Here is a 24699-nt window from a genome sequence, read left to right on the forward strand (position 1 = left end):
ATAGTAGGCAGAATATATTGGGGCTCTGGAAATTGTACGAAGAAACAAAAGGGGACCAAATGAAAAAAGAGAGCAAAGGGACAAAGGAGGCGGAAGGACCAAGCTCTCCGCCCCACCCTACGGTCTCTATCCAACATTATGGCCTGCAGCGGGGTATACAAACCCACAGCGGGAAAGCCCAGAAGGGGTCAAAGAGGCAACAGACAAAAGGAGGTAATGAGATGCACGGTGGGAGGAGGTACACAAAAGGGGGAGAGGAAATATTTTGTGGACATTGAAAAGAACACACAACAACAGGTGGATGCATTATTCAACAAAGCGTAAAGGGTTATAGAAGAGGAGGTGCGGAGGAAAAAATAAAAGGGAGAAGGCAAAGGAAGAGGAGGTAGAAGGAGGGGGTGAGGGTGGTGTGGGCTCGGATGAGGAAACAGTACGGGGAGAATGGAGCGATGGAGAGGGCGACGAGTGAACTCCTGACAAAGACAGTAGAAGGGGCAGAAAACAAAGAAGATGGCAGGACAGCGAAGATTCTGGAAGGGACTTGTCAACTTCCCTACGCAGTAGAAAATAGAAGATAAAAGTAGGTCTGTCCGAGGCCGCCAAAGGGGGAGGGGGAAAGGGACTAGGATGAGACAAATGCCACTGCTACTAAAGGGAAAAGGGGACACACATTATGTACCATGGCAGACCATGGACCGAGACAATCTAATATGCAGCTTGTCCTCCCTTGTGGCAGGGGCCAGAAAATGGATACAGATGCTTGAAAAAAAGACAACCTGGGTATCATTGGCAATAGGCGATATGAACATTTTATTTGTAGCCATAGTAGGAGAACAAGGAGACAAAATATGGGAGCAGGTGGGATACAAGGGGGTGAAATTAAGCACTAATGCCCGTGATGGGGCTACATTCAACAACTGTCGAGCACATGTATGGGAGGTCCTGAAGAGTATGTATGCTGATAGCTACAACCTGGGGATAGTAATGGCACATAAAATGAAGCATGTTGATGACCCCGCAGACAGTATAAAATAGGTGCAGGATCTCTGGACACAGAAGACCCGAAGGTCCTGGGACGAGTGCATTCTCTTGTTTTACCACATACTGGTCAAGGGGCTGCTGACAGATGTCCAGGCATCATTAGATAAGATTGTGAGAATAGAAAAGAAGGGATGGCCAGAGATACAGGTAACAATAGTACACTACTATAAACAAAAGCACGAGAGCGAGAGGAGGTGGCAGAAATTGCTGCCAAACCAGAAAACAAACTGGTACAAAAGAAACCCACAAAGTATACAATGGAAGGGGCCACGCTTATGGCTGATGCTGTGGCACCCGCCCAACAGGGAAGGTTTTCAGTTGGGAACACGCCACAGCAAGGGGTTAACATACAGCCACAGTATATGCCACAGTGGGAAGCCCCACAGCAGGAAATTATATGCATGGGGGGATTCTTTCCAATGGTGTTACTGTGCCAGCAACGAGCAAGAGGATAAAGGGGGGCAGGATACAGGGTCTTCAGGACGTGTTTTATATGACAGGACATGGGGCACTTTGCGCACACCTGTCCTTTTGTGCGCACACCTGTCCTTTTGTGCAACAAGCTCAGGCACAAGCAATGCAAGTTGCATAGCAACAATGGTTTGTCACAGCGCAGCCGCAGTGGCAGCAGATGCAGCCTCTCCCAGCCCAGCTGCAGCAGGGACAGACGCCCACACAGCAGGGATCATCACAAGTGCACTGGCTGTGGGAAGTACAGTAGTACCCCCACTACACCATGGTCACTGTTGTTGGAGGAAATACTTTCTCATCCCCAAAGTGCAACCCACAACAATAGGGGGCCCACAGAAAGCTCAAGCGTGTCCAGTCCTACCTGTAACTGATGGCCTCCAAGAGGAACCCGAGATAGCAGTGAAAACAGGACCTATGGAATTCCCATTTTTCATAGATACAGGAGCAACCAAATCCTGTATAAGGGAAGGGGCATTCCCGCTATCAAACACGATGATGGATATGCAGGGCGTCTCTGGGGCGGTGGTGACGGTTCCAAAAACGAAAGATTTACCACTAACAAAAGAGACGCACTACATTGTAGCGCCACTACTTTATTCCAATGACTCTCATATCGATACACTAGGGAGAGACTTACTCAGCAAGCTAAGCGCCACAATATCATTCATGGAGAAAGTGATGGTGTGCACAACGCCAGGCATTTGCTACACATGAGTGGCCATCCTCCTTTTAGCAGTGGCACAAACTCGGAGGACACTACGAGGCCAACCCATGTACCCAAGCATGTTTTTGTACGGGGTTGAGATATTACTGGGATGTGTCCCGGGAATACGGGGGAAGATGTTCCAATTGGCATCAGAATTCCTGTTCAGACCACAGTGCCAGATGGATGACATAAAAGGAACCACATTCATACTACAGCTAGAGGAAGTAGTGAAACGCAAAGACATGGTGATCCTATGCTGGACAGACAATGACAACATGGAATGGCATACAGTGCTATGGATCGACCCAACACTGACAGTAACAGGAGTAATGGATGAACAGCTGTTCTCCAGGAAGAGGGAGCAATGGTATTCGAACTACAGATTCCTTTCCCAGTCAAAGTAGTGCAAATGCTGGTGCCCATACTGACACAACTGGTGAAAAGGGGGAGCAAACATACATATGAAGATCTCGAGAGTCCCAGAGAAATTATGGGCCCAAGGTCCCCATAAAGTAGGGGTACTGAAAGGAGTTAAGATACAATTAAAGGAATGGCCACTGTTACCCCATGCAAAACAATATACATTGTCCAGGGAAGCAGATGAGGGGATATAATGAACTCTACATGCACTATGGCAGCAAGGCATAATACAGACATCCTCATCACCATGCAACATGGCTATATACCTGTGAAGATTCATACAGGATCTATGCCCTCTAAACAGTGAAGTTGTTACAGTTTCCCCTGGTACCGAACCCAGCTACAATACTGTGCAACATCCCAGCAAAGTCAAAGTACTTCACGGGCATTGACCTAAAGAACACCTTCTTTTCCATCCCACTTCATCCATACTCAAGATATTTTACAGGGTTTACATATTGATGAACCAGATTCGAACACACTGGGCTGCCCAAGGGGTACTGTGAGTCACCCAGCATTTTCAACAGAGTGAACCAAATGGATCTGAGTAACTTACAAATGCCAAGCACAGTGATCCAATATGTTGACTATCTGTTGATATGCAGAGAGACTGAGGAAGAGTGTTGGGGCGGATTCAGTACATCTCTTGACAATACTAGCAGATGTGCAATTTCCATGAGGAGAGGACACTTTCTTGCTGCTGCTGCTGCATTTTGTCAACGTGCACTGGGAGTTCTAAGAACTCGCGCATTTAGCATTTTCAACTCGCCTGCTCGCTCGCTTCCAGGAGGAGGTGGAGCACTGTGCCGTCACGTGACTGCTCACCTGACTTATCCAGGCACACAAAACAGAGCTCAGCACACCCTTGCGGCATTAAGCCCGAAGGAGTAAAGGCCGCTTGCTGTTGTGCGGCTGTTTGGCGCTGGAGGTGCCTACACCGAGGATATAGCTTCCCTCTCTGTGACCAGCTTGAGAGGAGCTGCACAACGATGGGCCGCTTCAAAAGTGAGAACTCAGATTCAGGGGCGGAAGAGCGAGTGAAAACCAGGCAACAGGTAAGGCAGCGTGTTGCTTCGGCCGGTGGATTGTCACCGATTGTGGGCGGCCCTAACAAAGGTCTGTTGCCTTGGAGACAAAGGCGCCTTGTCTTTTTAGCAAAAAAAGCCCAGGTGAAGGACCAGCCCGAAGCACCGGCCATAGAAGAAATTACTTCCATTGACTTGGTACACGATGAAGGGGATTCTGGCAATACACTGACGGAGGCCTTACTCAACTCAGACCTAGAACAGATCCTACCTGTGGCGGATAGGTCCCAGGAGGAACAGAGTCAGCACACCCTGCCGAGTGACCCAGGGGAAAAAATATACCCGCAAAACCCTTTAGAGGCAGGGTCGTCCCCGCACGGGTCTCATTGCCTGGAAATGTCCGGTGGGGCAGAATCCTCGGAAGGGGGGCTAGACACACACACGGAGAACCTGGTTGCGGAACAGTCCTATGCTGTGGCCCCAACAGGTAAGGCTATGGGAGCAAAGGTACAAGGGTCAGCATTTTATGATGCAATCCCACCCATGAACAAGGAAGACCTGACCTGAATGATCAACAAGGGTCTGTACTCTCCAGCATACAATCAGAGAAAACTAGGGAAAATCTGGCTATTATACCAACTCAGAAGGAGGTGATCACAGAATTTCCAACTACAGAGAATGATCTGCCTCAGATGTATCCTGCCACTCTGGAGAAATCTCCCAGCCCACGACAAAACCATATAAGCTCTGGAAGCAGTTTCAGCGATATAGATCTAAGTGTCGGTGACTGCGGGGAGCACAGGCCTGGATCTTCGCAGGAAACTTACCCTCAAAGTGCTGGCATGGACAGGGCCTATGAAACCCTTAGTAATTCAAGCCTCGCTTCCAAATTAATCCAGGATATCTCAAACCTCACCGGCAAAATAGTGAGAGAAAAAAGGAGAAGTTTATCATTCATCAAGGATAAACTAGCTGCGATTGACGATGAAGTGGATCCAGCAGATCAGTTTCCTTCGAACTCCTCACAAATAGGGGGTAATTTACATCAAACCCCAGGAATTAGACAGAGGGATTACAGAAGCCAAACCCCCCAAGGGGAGGCGAAAACGGCCCACAAGCTGGGCATAGATGACATCGCCCTTGAAAAAATAAGTGATCTGTGCTTGAAGGGGAGGCAGGATGACCTAGCTCATATTCAAAATGTGGTGATGGCATCACTAAACATTACGCTTGCTCCTTTCTTGAAACTTTACGAGACTCTGAATGAAACCTTGCAGTTATTACACCTGTCAACAGTAAAAACTGAGGAAGGGATGGGTGAAATAGTTAGTTTCACGAAGCAATTGGATGTGAGATTACAAAAAGAGTCGGACCTCTCACATCAATGGCAAAATCGCCTATGTGATTTGGTGCGTCAGGAGTCCAATGATAAGCAACTACTGATGGAAGCCATACTGGATGATCATAAATGGATAAGAAAATTAAATCAGCAATCCGCCTTAAGATCTGACCCAAAGCGAAGCCCTATAAGGGACCGGGACCCAGTAGATCCTAGGAGGAAAGACCTGGAAGACAGTAGAAGGACAGACCCGGAAATGGCCAAGACAAAGGAAAAAGTTGATGGTCCCTTCGTATTAGGGAAGGGCATAAAGATGTCTAAACCTACTAATCCGGACTGCATCTTGATAGTAGAGGATGAGGAGGTAAATCAAGCTTTGCGATCTTCAAAGAACCCCCACAGCAATCGGGAAAAAAGAACACTAGCGCAAAAGACCCTCCCCACAAAGACCAGAAAGAAACAGGTCAAAAGAAAGCAAAAAAACAGGCATGCAAGCGCAAGGCTAATGGATCAAGAGCCTTCTTAAGAAACATCAACTTGCCTATTGAGGAGCCGGAAGAGCCGTTACCTAAGAAGCCCAGGAGAGAAATTAACTTGTTAAGTGAATCGAAGGAAAAAGTTGTGCAGAGGATACCTCAAGATGGGGATTCGGTCCTGCAAAAGAAAAACGACCGGGACACAAGTGGCTGTCTGAGTGATCTCATTGAAATAATTAAGGAAACCAGAGAGGAGGAGATGTGGGACGACATCAGCTTATCAGAATGGCAAGAAATTGATAAGCAGTTAGATGATGTCCCGACAGGAAAAGAACTAAGAACAGAGGAAGGTCAGCGAGTGAATAAGCTCACTGGGAAAATAAGGAAAAATGAAGTCGGTAAACAAAGACAGGACCGTTCTCATTATCTCAAAGACGAACATCGGAATGCTATAGGGAATACACGGGACAGGCATCAAGCAAGTAGATCCCATCGATGGTCAGAACACTGAGACCGCGTCCCAAAAGATGAGAAGGAAAACGCTAAAATGAGGCCACGAGACAAGTACCGAGAAAATCGATCCCATCGGTGGTCTAAATCGCTGTATGAATCCCATGACAAAAGGGCAAAAGATCTCAAGAACTACGATCAATCTCTCGGGACAAGAAAAGGAGCCTGAATAATGCATCAAAAAGCAGGGACTTATTAAAACAACTAGAAGCTAGACGTCAAACAAGCACAGGGAATCTGCCGAGAAAAACCCCAAGATACAGGAGTCCTGAAAAGTCAACGACAAAAGATCAGCAAGGGGTGAGATGGGATACCCCGGGTGAGTATGGACATTTCCACACACTAAAACTACCCGGAGAGAGGCAAATGCCCCCAGACCTGTCGATGATAGGGTGGAAAAAATAATAAAAACCCTAGAAAGGAAACCCATTAACACGAGGCAAGAAGAGAGGTCGAACCAAAAGTCAAGTACCAGACAAGATCACCTGGCTACAAGGAACCGTAGCTCAGAACCAGTGAGCAAAATAAACAGCTCCCGGGGGCCAACAGATAACCAACTAACAAATCTGAGATTTACGGTTGATAACTCAAGTAAGAAGACAAAACGGGCAGGAGTCAGTAATCAGACACTGACAAAGTGGAGAGACGAGGACATACGCCCAGTATCAACCCAGAAAAAAGCGACAATAGACCACCCATATCGGTATAGGAACCAAATCCCTCTTGGCCTCATGGAACACACAGGGATTCGGCCATCTATATTCGGGAGAAAGTAACTTCCTTGAGAAATAGGAACTAATTTGCATACAAGAGAGCTGGATTAGAACAACTCCCGTGTGTGAAGGTTATTTGGTCTATATAAATCCGGCACAGAAAGGACCTTTGGGAAGGGAAGACCCCGGGCAGGGCTTATAACCTTAGTGAAGGATGACTGTCAACTCCAAGTCTTAGAACATCTGACGCCAAATCCGTTTCTCCAAATACTTAAAATAGTGAAAAACAGAGGACGGTATGAAAAGAGACTCCTGTTAATAAATACATACTGGAATGTCTCAGAACTAGCTACGGAAAAATATCTATCGGAGTTGACGGTAGCTCTTGACGCCTCAATGCTAGAAGACAAGGACCAACTGATTATCATATGTGGGGATCTGAATATCAAATTGCTGGATAAAAATGGCTTGTTGCAAAGAAGACGCAATCTCCTGAACAATGAAAAACGCTGGCTGGCAGAAATGGACATTCGAGAGTTGTCAATGTTGAATGGCCAAACAGCAGGTGATATTCCGGGAGCGGACACCTGGTTTGCGAATTCAACGAAAGCCTGCTTGGATTATTGCTTTGTCGCAAGAAATACATTGCCTTGGATAAACTCCTTTTAAAGTTGTCCCACAGACTCGTAGCGACCATGCGCTCCTTGAAATTGAATTACTCTGGAAAACGGAAGAGCCGGAACATCAAAACATCCCCGAAATGGAACTATCATGGGGACGTAACAGGCTGAAAATTAAAGCAAGGACAATCCCTCAACTAGCAGTGCGGCTTACTCATAACTTTGAAGTTAACCATGAAACAGCGGAATATGACTGCCTACTAAAGGAGTTTGAGATTAAAAAGGGATTAAACAAAAAAAAAGATTTTATGAGGAATCGCGCATACAGCAAAATCCTGGTGGAAAAAAGAAGGGAACATCGTGCAGATTTGAGACATCTCCAGAAAAGCAGCCACACTAACAAAGAGGAACGTATAAGACACTGTAAACAGTCTTATAAAAATTGGCTAAAATCCACTAGGATTTGGCGAGCACAAGCAGATGCCGAGAAAATGATGGCAGCAATAACTACATCTAACTCTAGGTCCCTGTGGGAGATAATCAATAAAGGGGATGTTTTTCAGTCAGCCCTGACATCCAGTAACGTCTCAAAAAAGGACTGGGTAAAGTTTTACAGTGATCTCTTTCAGGAGAAAGGCCCAATAAAGACCAAGAAAAGTTCGGGGAACGAATGGTTTATTGATATCGACAGGGATGACATCCTAACAAGAATTCAAAAATTGAGCTCATCGCGAGCTGCCGGTCCAGACGGCATCTCGAATTCGATGCTGAAGGAAAACAAGGAAGAGTGGGCAGATTTTATCCTGTTACTATTGCCGCAGATATTAAAAACAAGATCAATCGCACACTCTTGGAAAGAGGCCCTAATTGTACCCATATATAAAAGAGGAGACCGTAACAATCCAAGGAATTATAGACCCATCGCCCTCCTAGATTCCATAGGAAAACTGTTTTGTTCCATACTGCTAAGAGATCTTAAAAAGTGGGCAAGTAGGGAAGGGATCCTAGACAAAAGACAAACAGCTTTCATGAGTGGCGTCGGAACATCATTGAATTTATTCACCTTGAATATGCTAAAGATGCGGGCACTAAAACAAAAAAGGAATATTTACCTGGGCTTCGTTGATCTCGAACAGATCTGTAGAGAACTGCTTTGGTCCAAACTCAGGAAATGGAATTGCCCGCAAGATCTGCTAGAGGCCATTCAGGAACTGTACAGCAACACCTCAGTTCAGATAGTGGTCTCAAAAGGTGGAGATCTGACAGAGAAAATCTTAACCACCAAGGGCATAAAGCAAGGGTGCGCCCTGGCACCTTTCCTGTTTGTTTTGTACCTAGCAGACATGAAAGAATCACAGGAACACATCCGTGCATTCCCCCCAGTATTTCAGGAGGAAGCCCTCTCATGGATCGTTTATGCGGATGACGTGGTATTTATGGACCAAACTCCCATAGGTCTGCAAAGACGCATGGTGGAATTCAAGTCTTATTTAAGCAAAAACCATCTGTCGGTCAACGTAAAAAAATCTATGGTCCTAATAATGCAGTCGGCACGAGGTCCTAAAATCGGGAAAAATAAAAAGGGTTTTACATGGTCATTGAACAATCAACCTCTGGAAATAGTTGACTCAACAGTTTACCTGGGGGTCAGAATAAACAAAACGTCAATGAGCAGGGTCAACTAAATTTTATCAAAGAAAAGCTGATGAAACCCTCTAATCAAGCTCGAGCCCTGCACCGACGCTACGGAACCTTTTCAATGATGCCACTAATTTTATTCTACAAGCAAAAAGTAGTGGCAGGCATAACATACGGAGCTGAATCATTGTTAAATCTTCACTGGAAAATGTGCGCGGTTCTAGAGGCTTTTTTCTGGAGAAGGGTACTTAGGCTTCCGAACTGTCTCCCTGCATCGATAATAAGACATGAGTTGAGAATACAATCAATGGAGTCAATAGTGCTGTGGAAGACCCTCTCGCTATTTCGAAAATGTATCCTTGATAAACCTCCCATTTCATTCGAATTACTGGCGAATAAAGAGGTAATAAATGCAGATCCACATTTTAATGCTTGGAAACAGAACTGCTTTGAAATTCTGGAACATCATCATATCAAATTGGACACGCTAAAAGATAATCCCGAGAAAGCAAAGAAAAAAATATGAGAAAATGACTGCATAGCCACTGACAATCTAAAGAGGGAGAACACAAAGTGTTATTATATCATCTGGGAGCGCAAGGCACTGAATGATCCTCCACCTTATCTCCGAAGATTTCCCTCTTCAAAATATAGGGATCTCTTGATGAGAGTCAGATTTAACATCCTGCCAACAAGAGAAGTGCAATATTTAAGGAAACAAATTCTAATGGAAGATGCTAGTTGCCGTTTCTGCAATGCTCCGGACATATTGGAATCAGTAAAACATTGGACGCTTTCCTGTCCGGCCTTAATCGCCCGAAGGAACTTATACCTAGGAGATTGGGTGTATAACATAAATACATTGACAGATGAGGATTATTGGGAACGAGTTCTGACGGTCCAAAAACTTGGTCCGACCCTGGAAGCACTACGATTCATAGAATCGATCTTAAAAGGTCTCGAGGGTAATGATGAAGTTGAAGAGGAGGTTGAACCTTCGTAAGGATGGTGGGGCCTGGAAAAGGACATTGACTATTTCTTGTGTCTTTGTTAAAGGTTGAACATTTATTTAACCAATAAAACATTAAAAAAAAATACTAGCAGAAAAGGGCTACAGGGTAGGGTGGACAAGGCAAAGCTGCAATGCTGTCAAGAGGAGGTTGTGTATCTAGGGCAGATTATATCAATTGAGGGGCACAAGATAACGCAGAAATGGTTAGAGGCAATTAATTTAACTACACGCCCAACCACAGGGAAGTAGATGCAGACATTCCTGGAGTTGTGCAACTACTGTAGGGAATGGGTCTTTGACAAAATCCTTAATGCAAGCCCAGAAGTAGGGACATCATGTAGGGGTCCCCAGGGGTCTCCTTTGCAACCTCTGAGGTCTCCCTTGCTACCCTGTGGTCTCCCTGGCTACCCCTAAAATAACGTTTTTTTTTTTCTTTTTACAAATTGAAGCTCCTGAGCTGTGGCCAATGCCATGTGGCTAATTGAGCTATTTGTCTTTCTGGAATTCATTACAATAATTGCTAGACTCATTAAAGGTTTATTTCAAGCACACTTCAGGAGGGGAGTCACTGATTTAGTCTGTTCTTAAACACCTCAAATTCACAATGCAGACAAAATCCTCCAAAAAGCATTTAGAGTAGAATAAACATCCATTTCGAACAAGTTGCAGTTATAGCATTTCTTTTTCTGCCGATACAGATGGTGATCCATTCTTGTATGAATATTGTAACCATATTTTTCATAGTGTATTCGAAACAATGCTATGTGATGCCACTTCCTGTTTTGTCAAGGGGTAAATGGTCATGTTCCATCACTTCCCGTGGTATCACTTCGGGTGGGGTCAAATGACATCACTTTGTGTGATGTCATCAGAGGTCAAGGGTCATGTGATGTCACTTCCGCTACCCCTGGCATTATGGTGAAATGATGTCCCTGCCCTGAAGGAGGCACAGAAGGAAAAGAGGGAACTAAAATGGACACCTAAAGTAAGGTTTCACAGAACTGAAAAAAGCATTGGCACATGTGCCAGTGCTGGCCACCCCTAACTACAAAGAGAAATTCTACTTGTTTTCTCAATCAGATGGCTCGGCGATGACGGCGGTCCTCATGCAAAAGAGGCCACTGGGACACAAACCATTGACTAGTGGTAATCTAGACCCAGTAATGCAAAGGCATTTTCCCCTGCGAACAAGCGCTTGCAGCTGTAGCATTTGCAATAGAGAAAGCAGCGACAATTACCATGGAGTGCCCCGTAGTACTGTACATGGAGCACTGATTATTTGCCATTTTTGAAAAATTAAAAATTCATGTTAACAAAACAAAGGGCATCAGGGTAAGAGGTAATACTGACAACCTCAGCCATTGAGGTGGTGAGGCGGTCGAGTGGTCAACCCAGCAACATTCATAGCAGAACCAGCAGAAGAAGGGTGATACATACATGACTGTGCAGCACACATGGACAGAATCGAAGTGAACATACAGGTCAAAGAAGAAGAAGAAATAGAAGGGGCAGCCAATACTTGGAGGAGCTATAGTGTGCTACAAGAATGTGGAATATGTAATAGTGTCCCAATAGCAATTACCATCGCACCCTTCAGCACAGGCAGCAGAGTTATTAGCAATGATAAATGCATTAAACATGACGGAAGGGCATGCGGCTAACATATTTTTGGATTCAGTGTATGTAACATCCACAATATGTTTAGGATTTAGGATTGGCACGGTGGGAGAGAAGGCAGTTCCGGAGAAGTGACGGGTCCCTGATACAACATGCAGAGCTGCTATGCAATTGATTGAAGCACTGAAACTGCCAGTGGAGGGGCCCATAATAAAATGTGCCACCCATACAGGTGAGCAGGACCAAACATATCTTTAGGGAATGAAAGGGCCGCCAGAGCAGCCAAAGAAGCAGCCTACTGTAACGCTCACCTGATTCTCGCAGAGGCGCCGGTCTTGACTGGGCGACTACCGTATCTCCAAAGGTGATGTGTAGCACCCGGTTGGCTCTTGGGCTGGACCTCTGTGCACTGTATGCCTGACGTGTAGAGTAAGATGTCTGCAGATAGAAAATATGGGGTTAATGAACTGGGGTTATTGGGGTGTCCCTATCTCTTTCCTCTTCTCCTCTCCTGTAGACCCCCAAAGGTTAACGCTCTCACCTTAGGTAAGTGAATGCCGAGCTCTCCATCTGCCTCGGGGCAGGGTGCTGTAACCAGTTTGTTCACTGGATAGGTAGCGCAGGCCTCTTGACTTCAGAGGACAGCTGTCCGTCGTTTACTGCACGAACGGTAAGTTTTGAGTCATTCAAATGTCTTTAAAGTCTTTAGTAATGATGTCTCTTGTTTTGCAGGGTTCCGACGATGGCGGATGACGGGCTGAAGTGAGTTGAAGATGGAGCCCGTGTGATGAATAGAAGCGCCTGGAAGCACGTAAGTAAGCGCTTGTTGCCTGCTTCACGATGCGCTCTAACTGTCTTTTTATTTTGCAGGTACGAGTTCGGAGCGGCTGCAGGGTGCCGGAATACCCACTGGATTAGATGTGGAAAGGAGTAATGGCACGTGAGTATTAAAGTTCCCCAATGTCTTTAAACGCACCTTGTTTTGTCTTTCAGATGCGGGATGCAGCGCCGAAGGCCTCCGGAGCGTGCGAAGAGTTGGTAAGCTTTTGTCTTTCAGATGCCGGAATGCAGTGTGAAGACCTCCGGAGCGCACAAAGAGTAGGTAAGCCTTTGCCTTTCAGATGCCGGAATGCTAACCTGTTCTTTCTTGTCTTTATAGGTGTTGCTGAAGACTGGATTCAGGATGGTAAGCCTTTGCCTTTCAGATGCCGGAATGCTAACCTGTTCTTTCTTGTCTTTATAGGTGTTGCTGAAGACTGGATTCAGGATGGTAAGCCTTTTTCCTTAGGCCCAGGACCGGATGCAGAAGACACGATGAGCGTTCTGCTGCAGAGGTTGCAGAATAACGCAAAGCAAGATTCATCCACCGGGTGTGGTTTAAATAGCCTCCTGTAGTGATTCGGTGTCTCCTTCCACAGCCACACCTAGGTAAGAAAAGAGTTCCTGCTTTCCAGAAGAGTTCCAGTGTTCTGAATCTAGGGAGTGGCTCCAGCCCCACCCAACAGGAAAAATAGTTCCAAACAGAAGTGGATCAGAGGCTCAACTGGCAGGCAAGTAAGCAGCATGGTCTGCTGCAGGTAAGTCCACCCAAGCATTATGAGCCCAGCGCTTCCAGCGCTGGGACTGGGCATATTTATGAGCCTGGTGCCACTGGCGCCAGGACTGGGTCCAAAAGGTCCCAATTGGGACTGGTTGGCACTCGGAACCTGGGTTATGGATCTGCTTCCAAGGGAGTTGGAAAAACCCTGACCTTTTGGAAGCAGAGATCATGACACCTACTTACCTGAGGGAAGCACAAGACTGTACCCAGGGCAGAAAGAAAAATGAAAATAATGGCTGCAGAAAAGAGGAAGGGTCAGGAGGGAAAGAAACGGGAACGTTTCAATAGAATACCAATTGTTCAGATTATAGAGCCAAAAGGAGAGGCCCGAAGGAGGAAAAGGACTTCTCGATACAAAGGGTTTGTTCCCTTTCACCTACTAACTTGATCCGGAGCCAGAATAGCACAGGGTAGCCTGTGCTGTCCAAACAATTGCTAGGGGTAGCACTAGAAAAGCTACACTTTCCTGCCAATGTATCCAAAGAGAATATAGCAGCAGAAATAAATGAAGGGTGGTATGTACCAAATTTGCATGAGTGAGTGACAGAGGTTATGGGAAATTGTGTGGTGTGTCAGCAGTTTTTGTCTGGTCATACTTTGAGAACTGTGAAGGGAACATTACCGCGACTGGAAGGGCCCATCCAGCACTTGCATATTGACTATGTTGATATGCAAGATAGTTGTGCCTCTTACAGGTACTACATGCTCATGGTTGTCTGTCCATTTTTGCATTGGCTTGAGGTGGGGCCCTGTGCTAAAAATGACCAATGTCAGCCGCTAAATTCCAAGCTGGGTGGTTTGTGATGAGATAAGGTCAGACAATGGCCAACATTTTGCCAACTACCTCTTTAAGGAAATAACACACCTCATGGGAATAAAACACAGGCTATGCAATAAGATAGGAAGCAGCTGCTGCACCGCAATACCCACCAATTATGCCACCAATGGGACACTTATGGAAGCTGTTGAGGAGATCCGTACCTTACATGAAAAAATGGTCAAAGAAACACATGACACCACGCGGGACAATTGCTTCGATTCACTATTTTCCTGGGTGCCCGAGTGGCTAGCAGCTATGTTTAAAATAACTGTCCCATTGCTCGCTGTGATGCTCGTTGCCTTCTGTGTTGGTCAGTGGATCATCGGCTGGTGCGATTGTCGCAAGAGGAAAACACAGTATAATAATGTTTGCTGATAAAATTGACGAGGATGGTAATGAACTAGAAGGGCCACCTCCCAGGATGAATGAGGGAGGGGGCGGAGTGCATGAGGTTGTTTTTGCAGCACCCCCACCAAATGTAGAAGACTATGAAGGTTTTTGGGTGGCATGCTCCCTAGATGGACAGGATTGGCTAACAATTGGGGACACAATGGAAGGGTATGAAGTAGGGGACATGAACAGGGTAACTAAAACATGGATGCCCAAAGAACAAAGTAGGGAGATAATGGGAGAGAAGGTATTGATCGAGAGATCGATCAAAGGGAAAATGTAATGAAGGTGCTGATTCAGGGCCAGACAGGGGGGTGCACCTACCAATTAAGGGAATAAAAGGGGTGGCCTGGGACACCTCCTAAGGGTGAAAAACAAGGAACTCTGGGAGCTGTTGTCAGCCTTTGAATCAGACTGACAGAGAGAGGTGGGGGAACAAGGTATTTATAATGCTCCACCAAACCTGCCCCCTATTTTAGGAAAACCTTAAAATATCATACAAAGGGTTTGGTGGACAGTGAAGTAGCACAGATGAGACATCAACCTCTCGATAGACTGGTCTTCCAAACTGGGGGGATTAACACCACCCTAAGGTAAGGAATAAAACAACCATTTTAGCACTGCACAATATACATTTGGAGCACAAGATTTACCAAAAAAATATATTTTATTAGATTAATTAACAATCATTAAAAAACACCTTCAAAAGGCTATTCATATTCAGCAACACAATACAATATAAAATGTGAAAAGTAAACCAGGAAGAACTCAAGAAAGTAATACACGGGAACAGTGAAAGTGAGGGGAACCACCTTAAATCAGGTTCCACATTCAGAATAGAGAAAAAATCACTATTCAAAAAACACACAGGACTAAAATGAATTCACCTACATTAAACCCAAAACTCAATAACGCATAAAAACTCACACTGCATCATACCCAATCAACCCAACATGTTTCATTCCTCATACAATCTCATCACACACAGTAAAGGGAAATTCATCAGGGGCATGTATTCAAAAAACAACAACAATTCACAATAACAAATGTTTGTGCAACCTTGAAGGCTAAAAAAGCAGCCAAAAAGCTGTCTTTATAAAAGCAGAGTTTCCCGGTCGATTCCAGGTTCAACCAATAGCACACACTATCAATGTAATATCGCGGTTAGACAGTGGAAGAAAGTGGTAACTGCAGCTAGATTGCTGCCTTCACCATCAACTTGGTCTCTGATCCAGCGGGAGGTAGATGCTGCGCACCTGTGAACAAGAAGGCAGCGGGATAGTAGTAAGAAAGCTAATAAATAATCCAGACGGGCTAAGCACTAGTATCTCTTCTAGAAATGGCCTCAACACGTACCCACTGAACCAAAAGAAAAAGGGGGGGCCCAGGATCATTAGACGACTGCCAACTGGCGGCTTGTCAAATGGAATTCACAGACCGTACCTTAATTAAGAGTATCAAGCGTGAGCTAGGGGCATGTTGCACGTAGAGAAGCAACTTCGATCTTCAATTGAAAAAATAGCTCCAAACGGGCTCAGAATGACACTGTGAGGATAAAAACAGATGTAATTTAGCATCATGTAGATAAATCTCACAGTAGTGCAGTATTTAAAATACAATGCAACCACAATACAATACCTGCATAGTCAGCCTAATTAAACCTGCAGCCAATCACGCCGCAACCTCGGGAAGCAACTTCCAATGGCGCGTAGTCGTCAGTGAGTGAAACTGTCAGACGGCTGATCCAAACATCATTAGGTCAAAAAGCTTGTCCCAAGTAAAAAAGGCATTGATATTGAAATTAAATATCCACAGCAAGTTGGTACCCCAAAGGACACCGTTTATTACTTTGAACCTGCCGCCATATTCGTCTATTGTTGTTACAGTGGCCGTGGGCCATTCCCACTGGCATGCTTTACACCCAATATTTCATGGAGAACAAGCCCTTATTTACTAAGGCTTTAAAAAAGTCTAAACCAAGGGTCAATCCAATGGCGGTTTTAAAGAGTGGGTAAAACTCACCTAAACTGCAGCCTATCTAAATGTGCAGTTGGGGGTTCGTAGTAACCCCTCTGTGCAGGTAAAACTCAGTAAGCACCTCCGAGGCACTCCCAGGATCAAGCAAGGAACCCTGAATCTCACTTGCTGTTGGGGTGCTAATATAGGTTGCAAAGCTGCACAACGCAGCTGCGTGGGCACCCGCCCGCCATTTTGGGAGACAGGCTAACACGCTGCAGGTGTGCACATTCGCGCTTGTAGTTATGGTATATCGAGTCCATGTGCATTTAACTCAACCGGGGACTCGAACAGACTATTCTCACATAATATAACGCTGTGGGAAAATGTGATATTAATCCGATACGTCAACTGCCATCAGGTAAAAAGGACTCCGCAGAGTGGAATTGAATATCTTAAAGTCAGCGATCAATCAAAAACCACTGATTTAACACCTGATGGTATAGTGCCTTCCCATGCAATGCAGGGAAAATTACGGCTGTCATCAAAGAATATCAACATGTACGGCAAGTCTCGTACTTGGCGAAGATCACCAGCGTTCTGTCTGCCCCCGCGCGCAAAAATATATTTTGAGGACATTGTGCCTCGTCGGTCGAGTTTAAGAAATGCACTGCAAGTCTTCATAAAATACCAAAACTAACCCCAACAATTACACATTGGTTAATCTTAGATTCTTTTGTTCTTCTTTTCAACAAATCAGTAAGCTCTCAGATGAAAACCGCTGAATCCTCTTGACACAGGGTCTAAGGGGATCTGATTACACAAAGTCCCCAAGTGGGCATGAGCAAAACGCAATGAGGTTCACAGTGCAAGTATATCAACCAGTAAACTCCAGAGTGAGGGTGATGTTTAAAACATAACTACTCATCAAGCTAGAAAGGCAATGGGACTTATCCCATACCGTATTCATACTCCCCACACAATTTTGTCATTTAGTCCAATCTCAGCGCTGCGAGTTAGAAATATCATACGTTGTTCCTTTTGGAGTAGCTTAATCTTATCACGATTACTATCCCCCTGTGGGATTAATTCTCAAGATCACACTCCAGCGCAGATCTTCCACTTTGTGCACAAATTCAATCCAGTTCTTAACCAATGGGGCATTCAGAGTCCTATTACAACGCTTGTGTTCCCCAATCCTTATTTTAATCCTACATTCCATTTTGCCGACATACAAGCGGTCGCAAGGACACCAAATTACATAAATCAGCATGTTGGATTGCAATTGCCGAATTGGTGTTGGCGCCACATTGTTTTCAAACCCAGATTCAATTATGTGCTTCTAGAGGTAGAATTACAGCACGAGCATTGTCCACACGCAGAATGGCCAGTCAATTTTGGGATTCCCCATATTTCAGGCAGTGTGCTCTGTTACTGGGTCTCGAGCTGACGTCATTACGTGAAATGAGTTCCTTCAGGTTGCGACTTCTTTTGAAAGCAACAATCGGTTTGGTAAGTGGTTTAGGGCCTTGTTGTAGGATATTCCAATTTTTGAGCAACCTAGTTTTATTTTGTTAGAGATGTGGCTAAAGGTATTAACAAATACATATTTGTCATCCTCATCCGTCTTGGAGTGAGTGGAATATTCGAGAAGGGCCTGTCTATTGTTATTTTGGGCACGCTTCTTCGCCAAATGTGTAAGCTTTTTAGGATAGCCCCTCTCAAGCAGTCTGGTACTTAAAACCTCAGCCTCTTTCTTAAAGTCTTGTGTCGAGGTACTGTTTCTCTTCAGGCGTAGAAACTGGCCTAGAGGTAAATTGTCTCGGACATGTCGGGAATGAAAACTCTCATAATGTAGTAGAGAGTTTTTGTCTGTGCTTTTGTGAAAAGGCTTCACACTAAGCATGTTATCAGTGATACTTGACATAATCGTGATGTCTAGAAAATTCAATTCCAGATTGCTCTGGGTATAGGTGAACTTAAGATAGCAATCTTGTAGGTTCAACCATTCAAAGAATTGGTTCAGTTCTTGTATGTTGCCAGACCATATGACGAAAATATCATCAACATATCGTTTCTATGTACGGATGTTCTGTTTGAATGGATTATGTACTGATAGGATTTTGTTGACTTTAAATTGCTCCATGTATAGGTTAGCCACACTGGGTGCTAAAGTAGCACCCATTGCGATGCCCTGTATTTGTTTGTAATACTCACCATTGAAATGAAAGTAGCTCTCTGTGAGTGCCATTTCGGCACACCAGAGTACAAATGACATGGGAGTGGTGGAGCCTGGATATTCGAGAAGTAAACGCTCGTCAAGCATGTCAAGAGAGGCCCTTTGTGGTATACTGGTATATAAGGCAACAACATCGAACCCCACCAACAATTCGACACTCGGATCAAATGTCATCCCTTCAACCTCGTTAATCATCTGGATCGTATCCTGCACATAAGATTTCATTTTGTGCACTAGGGGTTGAAGGAAGAAATCAGTAAATCTGGGCAAGGGTTCCAACACCGAATTGACCCACGACACAATTGGCCTGAATGGCGGATGTTCAGTACTCTTGTGAATCTTGAGGAGGGTGTAAAACTGTGGAATTCGAGGTTTCGGGGCACACAAAAAGTCAGCTTCGCTCTTTAGCTTTGTTAACTTTTGCATTGATCCGTTGTTGCAATACTGTAGTTGGATCAGTTAAAAGCAGTGTGAGGCATTAGAGGTCAAGAAGTTGTCTATTGCATTCGAGATTATAAGCCTCCCGATTTTGTAAGACTATCGCGCCACCTTTATCGGCTTTGCGAATGATAATGGATTTATTATCAAGTAAGCCCTTGATTGCTGCTTTCGCACGATTACTCGTGTTGTGGAAAACAGATTTGCTGGTACCTTGGAATTCTAATTTCTTCAGGTCTTGGAGTACTCTTCTTTCGAATACTTGTGCCTCTGCTGTTCTTTCACTGGCTGGTACACAAAAAGTGGACTTGTTGTGTAGCCCCGTATCGGTGTCATCCATTTCCAATTCTTTATCTTGAAAGAATTGTTTTAGATGAACCTTCCTCATAAAGGCATGACATTCCTGACTGAATAGAAAATCGTTGTGCAGATTGGTGGAAACTAAACCCATCCCTTTCTCAAGAACTGTGGTCTCATCGTGGTTGAGACTATGGGAGGACAGATTCGCCACAAGGCTTGCAAGCTTCTTGTTACCCGTGCCTCGGGTTCCCATCCCATTTGGTTCTGATCTAAAAAAAGGTTGTGGTGTAGTGGTACCTCTGTTACTGATGGTAATGAACTAGAAGGGCCAACTCCCAGGATGAATGAGGGAGAGGACGGAGTGCATGAGGTTGTTTTTGCAGCACCCCCACCAAATGTAGAATACTATGAAGCTTTTTGAGTGGCATGCTCCCTAGATGGACAAGATTAGCTAATAATTGGGGACACAATGGAAGGGTATGAAGGAGAGGACATGAACAGGGTAACTAAGACATGGATGCCCAAAGAACTAAGTAGGGAGATAATTGGAGACAAGGTATCGATCGAAAGATCGATCAAAGGGGGAATGTAATGAAGGTGCTGATTCAGGGCTGGACAGGGGGGTGCACCTACCAATTAACGGAATAAATGGGGTGGGCTGGGACACCTCCTAGGGGTGAAAAACAAGGGAACTCTGGCAGCTGTAGTCCACCTTTGATTCAGGCCTGATAAGGGTACAAAGAGAGGGGGCTACTTTGTTTATGACATCCACACGAGGACCTTGTATGTACAAGTACGAGAAAGGTAAACACACTGTATGGGGATGCCACAGGTTGGGCCACTTCGAACACCTAACCTGTGAACCACGGTTTAGGGAGGAGGGAAGCTGAAGGCAAGCTACTCGACTCCAGCAGGCCATAGTTGCTGAGACTGCACTGGGGATGTAATCAAGGTTGGCAAGCCAGTCCCATGGCTGCTTGTGGTAGCTAGGGAAGTCAACCTGATCCAGAGAGCCACTCGCATAACTCCAATGCAGTCTTAATTGCCCTTTGGCAGCAGGTATAACAACAGGGAGGTGAAATGGAGCCGTGTTTCTTGAAGAACCAATCAGACAGTACATTCTGGTGTCCCTGGGAATTAACCAGCCCTCAAAGTGTCCACTACAGAGTTTGTGATGGTCACTGTCTTGCAGGTGCTGTGTGAATGTCTCCCTTCCCACTAGTTATGGGTGTCTCATGTTCCTTCCGCTGTGGTGCTGACCAATGGCAGATTAATAAAGGAACGGAGGTCAGCACAAATATTTTTACTGATTGCAAACTGCAGGAGGAGTCGTACGCAATGTGGCACCACATGGGGAGGAGATAAGCCAGTAGTGGGCAGATCTGTTTGCTCCAATCATGATTTACTAAAGTGTGTCTAGCTATAGGGGTATGACTCATTTTAATCAGTAAGCTTTGTGGGAACTGCAAGGACGTGAAGTTTGAACCGCAACTGTTTCCAACACCATAACATTGTATTAGCAGAGTCAAAATGATGTTCGCTGTGTACCAGTTTGTCAGCTGTCAACAACCAGTTCTGTTCCACTGCTCTGTTTGATTTGTGCTAGCCCAGCTATAATAAATAGCATTACTTTTTGCCCAATGTGCACTCCTTCTTGGACTACTTATGGTAACTATTTATTTCGAGCTTTTGGAGGACCCCTGAAACACATACCTGAAAAGTTCCAAAAATGTCTGCCGACACATGACATTAGTAATACACATAGTAAAAAGACTTCCATACACTGGAATGAAGAGAAGTTCTTCTACTACGTCCATCACAAGTGTTATTTGTCTGCAAAACTAATTTGCAGACATGTTTGGAATTACTGTGTACGTATAGCACCACAAGTATTTACTGCAGTCTTACCTATACATGTATTATGCCAAAATGATTGTGTTATATTCTGGTGTTATATGAAGAGAAGTAACCCAAACGAACCTCCGCTACAAGGCCCTGCAAGACAAAACAATAAAATACATTAAACAAGCCCTTGAACAATATATTCTAGAACTGCAGTCTTTCTGCAGCAGTGCATTGCAGATTCCCAGCACAGGAAACCCAAGCCAGTGGCGAAATAGCCCAGTATCTTGGAACAGGCTCTAGCAATGATGCACAATGTACACAAAAGCAGAACTAGAACAACACAAGCTAGAATGTTACAAATCACTAGGGCAAAACCAGCAGGCAAACGCTCACGAAATAAAGACTGATTGAGCACAACCTGAAAAGATACTGGGCGCCACAGCTCAGACAAGATGTTCAGCGAAGGCAGAATCTGTCACCAGCAGGACTTGGGAGAATGTAGAGATCGAGAGGCCCTTCCTCGCACTGTTCTGCAGAGAAAGGCATTTCTGTTTATTGTGCAGTGTTTTAATTAACAAACCTTTCACAATTTCGGAAAGATGAAACCGCAAGGTACAAATAAAATACACTGGGAAACAATCATTTGAAATACCACATACATCTTTTACGAAATGAGTTTCACATCCCAGCATCATGTTTTGTTTAAAAACCTACAAAGTTTTAATATTGTTGAGACACTATTTCCTAAGACCATACTATACCATAGGCCTTCACCAGGTTAGGAGCATTCGAAGAATGGAGTGTTTGCCAGTAAAATAGGACAAGAATAGCTCTGCATCATCCTCCGGCAGCCACCAGCATGAGCAGCTAAATAACAGCAACGCAGCTAAACAGCTATATGGTGTATGGTCTCTCTTAGGCGAGAAGCAAGGGTTAAGATAATGCAGAGCAAGCAGTCAGGTCCAAATTCAATGGCCACAGATGTTTTGAATATGATTTCATCGGTGGAGATGGATTACCTATTTTCGCTTCATAGCGCTTCTCATAGCCCACCTTAGTAGCAAGATTTCATTATGAGCAATGTAAAAAACACATGCAGCCTAAGTGAACACTAGATGGCAAACACTAGCTTTCTTAAAGCTTTGCTAGCATAGGGATGCAAGTGTGTTTGATGCATCAGCGTTCATTCATTTAAACCAAATACCAATAACGTCTATAAGTGTGTGTAACCTATCCTGTTTCTTGTGTGTTTATCTCAATTAGGTGCCGGTGTCCCGCTCATTCCCACGTTTTTTCTCAAGGTAACACAATAATATATATCAACAATATCATGTCTGCTGTTTTAATTAGAAGTGTGTGCTGTATCGCATTACAGTCACAACAAACATAGATACTTTCAAAATCAACGTTTTATTGGAAATGTGTAGGAAAAGAAATTGTAACAAGTGTTGGCCAAGCCAATATTTGTGGTATTTGTATTTGATATTGTTGACATCTTTAGTGTTTTTAAAGCAAAAATGTGGCAAAAATGTGTTTTATGATAGGGACATAATACGATAAGTTTGAATATTTTTGTTGACCCCTTTTGATAAATGTTATTACACTTAACAATAACAACAACATGGGAGCAATACACTGATACAGAAGTATTATTATACGATTATACAAAATACAAATATGTAACATTATACAAATGGTTTAAATTGTATGTATTAGTAAACAATTACAATACTTCATTGAAATATGTACATATATGTTATGTTAAACAGAGTGATTTTTTTTTTAAAGGTAATTAATCAAACCAGTGACATCAGTGATGTAATGCATGATGTTATTAGTGCCACCATCAGTGATGTCATGCATGATGTTATTAGTGCCACCATCAGTGGTGTCATCAGTGATATAATGTATGATGTAATTCGTGACGTCACAACTTATGTCGTCATTGGGGCCATAAACTGTGCAACAGGGGTGCATAGTTAAGGTGGACTTGCTCGAAATGCAATTGCTAAATTTCAGGGGTTTTGTTAAGTTAAATCTGATTGCCTAAACTCTCTCTGAACCAAGGTTTTTTTTTTCACTGAACTTCAAAAGTTTTGTTGCTATGTATTTTTCATGTTAAATCTGATCACCTTAACTCTCTCCTAACTAAAGTTTTATCACTGCATTTCAAGGGTTTTGTTATACTATAGTTTCTTTGGGGCCCACTAGCCATGGCCTTTGGCCATGGCCACTGGCCATGTTGCACCAATAGGTTTCTTTGGGGCCCACTAGCCATGACCTGTGGCACACAGGCCCATTACCCCCGGCCAAGGAGATGTGATCACTGCAGGTGTAAAATAACTTTTTTCTTTTTCGCACTCTCCCCATTCTTGAGGACTCCCTGATGTCCCCCGATGGTGGGAACAAACGACACATACAGTGGCATTGAACTACCCATGCCCGTGGGATTCCCCCCCGAGTATTCTCAAAAATCACAAACACTTCCTTGCCCTCACAGGCAATCATCGGGTGCCGCCTCCACTTACCATTCCCCCACCACCCTCCACACTCCACTCAATTGTTTTTCTCCTGGCCATTACCTCCTATGACTTTTTGGTTTGTGTGATGCATTTTCTTCTCCGAGGTAGAATTTATTAAAATGCGAGTGCCGAATTTCAGGGGTTTTATTGCATTAAATCTGATCACTTTAACTATTTCTTAACAAATGTGTTTTCACTGAATTTCAAGGGTTTTGTTATACCTTAATTTCCTCAGGTCCCTCTAGACATGGACTCTGCTGTGGGTACATACATGTTGTACCAATAGTTTTCTTTCAGGCCCACTAGCCATGGCTGAACATGTCGCATCGTTTTTTTAAGCTCTCACTAGCTATGGCCTGCTATGGCCTCTGTACCTGTTGTACCAATACCTTTCATTTGGGCCCACTAGCCATGGCCACTGGTCATTCACACCATTAATATGTTACCAAACTCCAATTTCCCCCTGCCCAGTAGATGTAGGCACTGAAGATGTTGCACCTTTTTTTTCTGATTCCCGCAATAATTTCACAGTAATCATTTCCAGTGACAGAAATTCCTGTGGTAGAGTGGTGGTTTGCTGATTTCTGTGATAACTGAAAAATTGCTCAGAATTAAAGTCTTCCACGACCTCACATGCACTCAACATGTGTCCGCCATCTTTTTTTCCATGTCCCCTCACTCAAATCAGTTGCTTTTTCCCTCCCTAACTTTCTGCCATTACCCCTATCACTCACTGCTTTGTGTGACGCAGATTGTTTTCTGAGCACTAATTGTGGTGTTGCCGCTGTAATCTTGTGAGATTCATGTGGTCTTCCCCTGATAAACCACAAAAAGTATACCCATAACTAGCTCCCCAGCCCACCCCCAAATCCCCAGCTTCACATGGTGTCTTCTTTCCAACTCCCGATCTCTAGCCTGATGTGATTGCTACTGGTGTTTGTAGAGCGCCTATGGCCAGGCCATCTAGCCGCTGTCGTTTCATAGGAGTGACTGCATAAACA

At 44.4% G+C, this 24699-nt stretch overlaps 1 protein-coding gene across 1 annotated transcript in view; it reads left to right on the plus strand.

Annotated features, from left to right (window-relative positions):
- Positions 1-24699, plus strand: part of ADHFE1 (alcohol dehydrogenase iron containing 1) — a 419108-nt gene that overhangs the window by 31541 nt on the left and 362868 nt on the right. Inside the window, exon 2 of the mRNA XM_069621130.1 lies at positions 22440-22477. Within this exon, the coding sequence (XP_069477231.1) occupies positions 22440-22477 (38 nt within the window). The remainder of the gene's footprint in view (positions 1-22439; positions 22478-24699) is intronic.

This window comes from Ambystoma mexicanum, chromosome 5q (genome assembly GCF_040938575.1).
Source record: "Ambystoma mexicanum isolate Mex_15411 chromosome 5q, UKY_AmexF1_1, whole genome shotgun sequence".
Lineage (NCBI taxonomy): Eukaryota > Metazoa > Chordata > Amphibia > Caudata > Ambystomatidae > Ambystoma > Ambystoma mexicanum.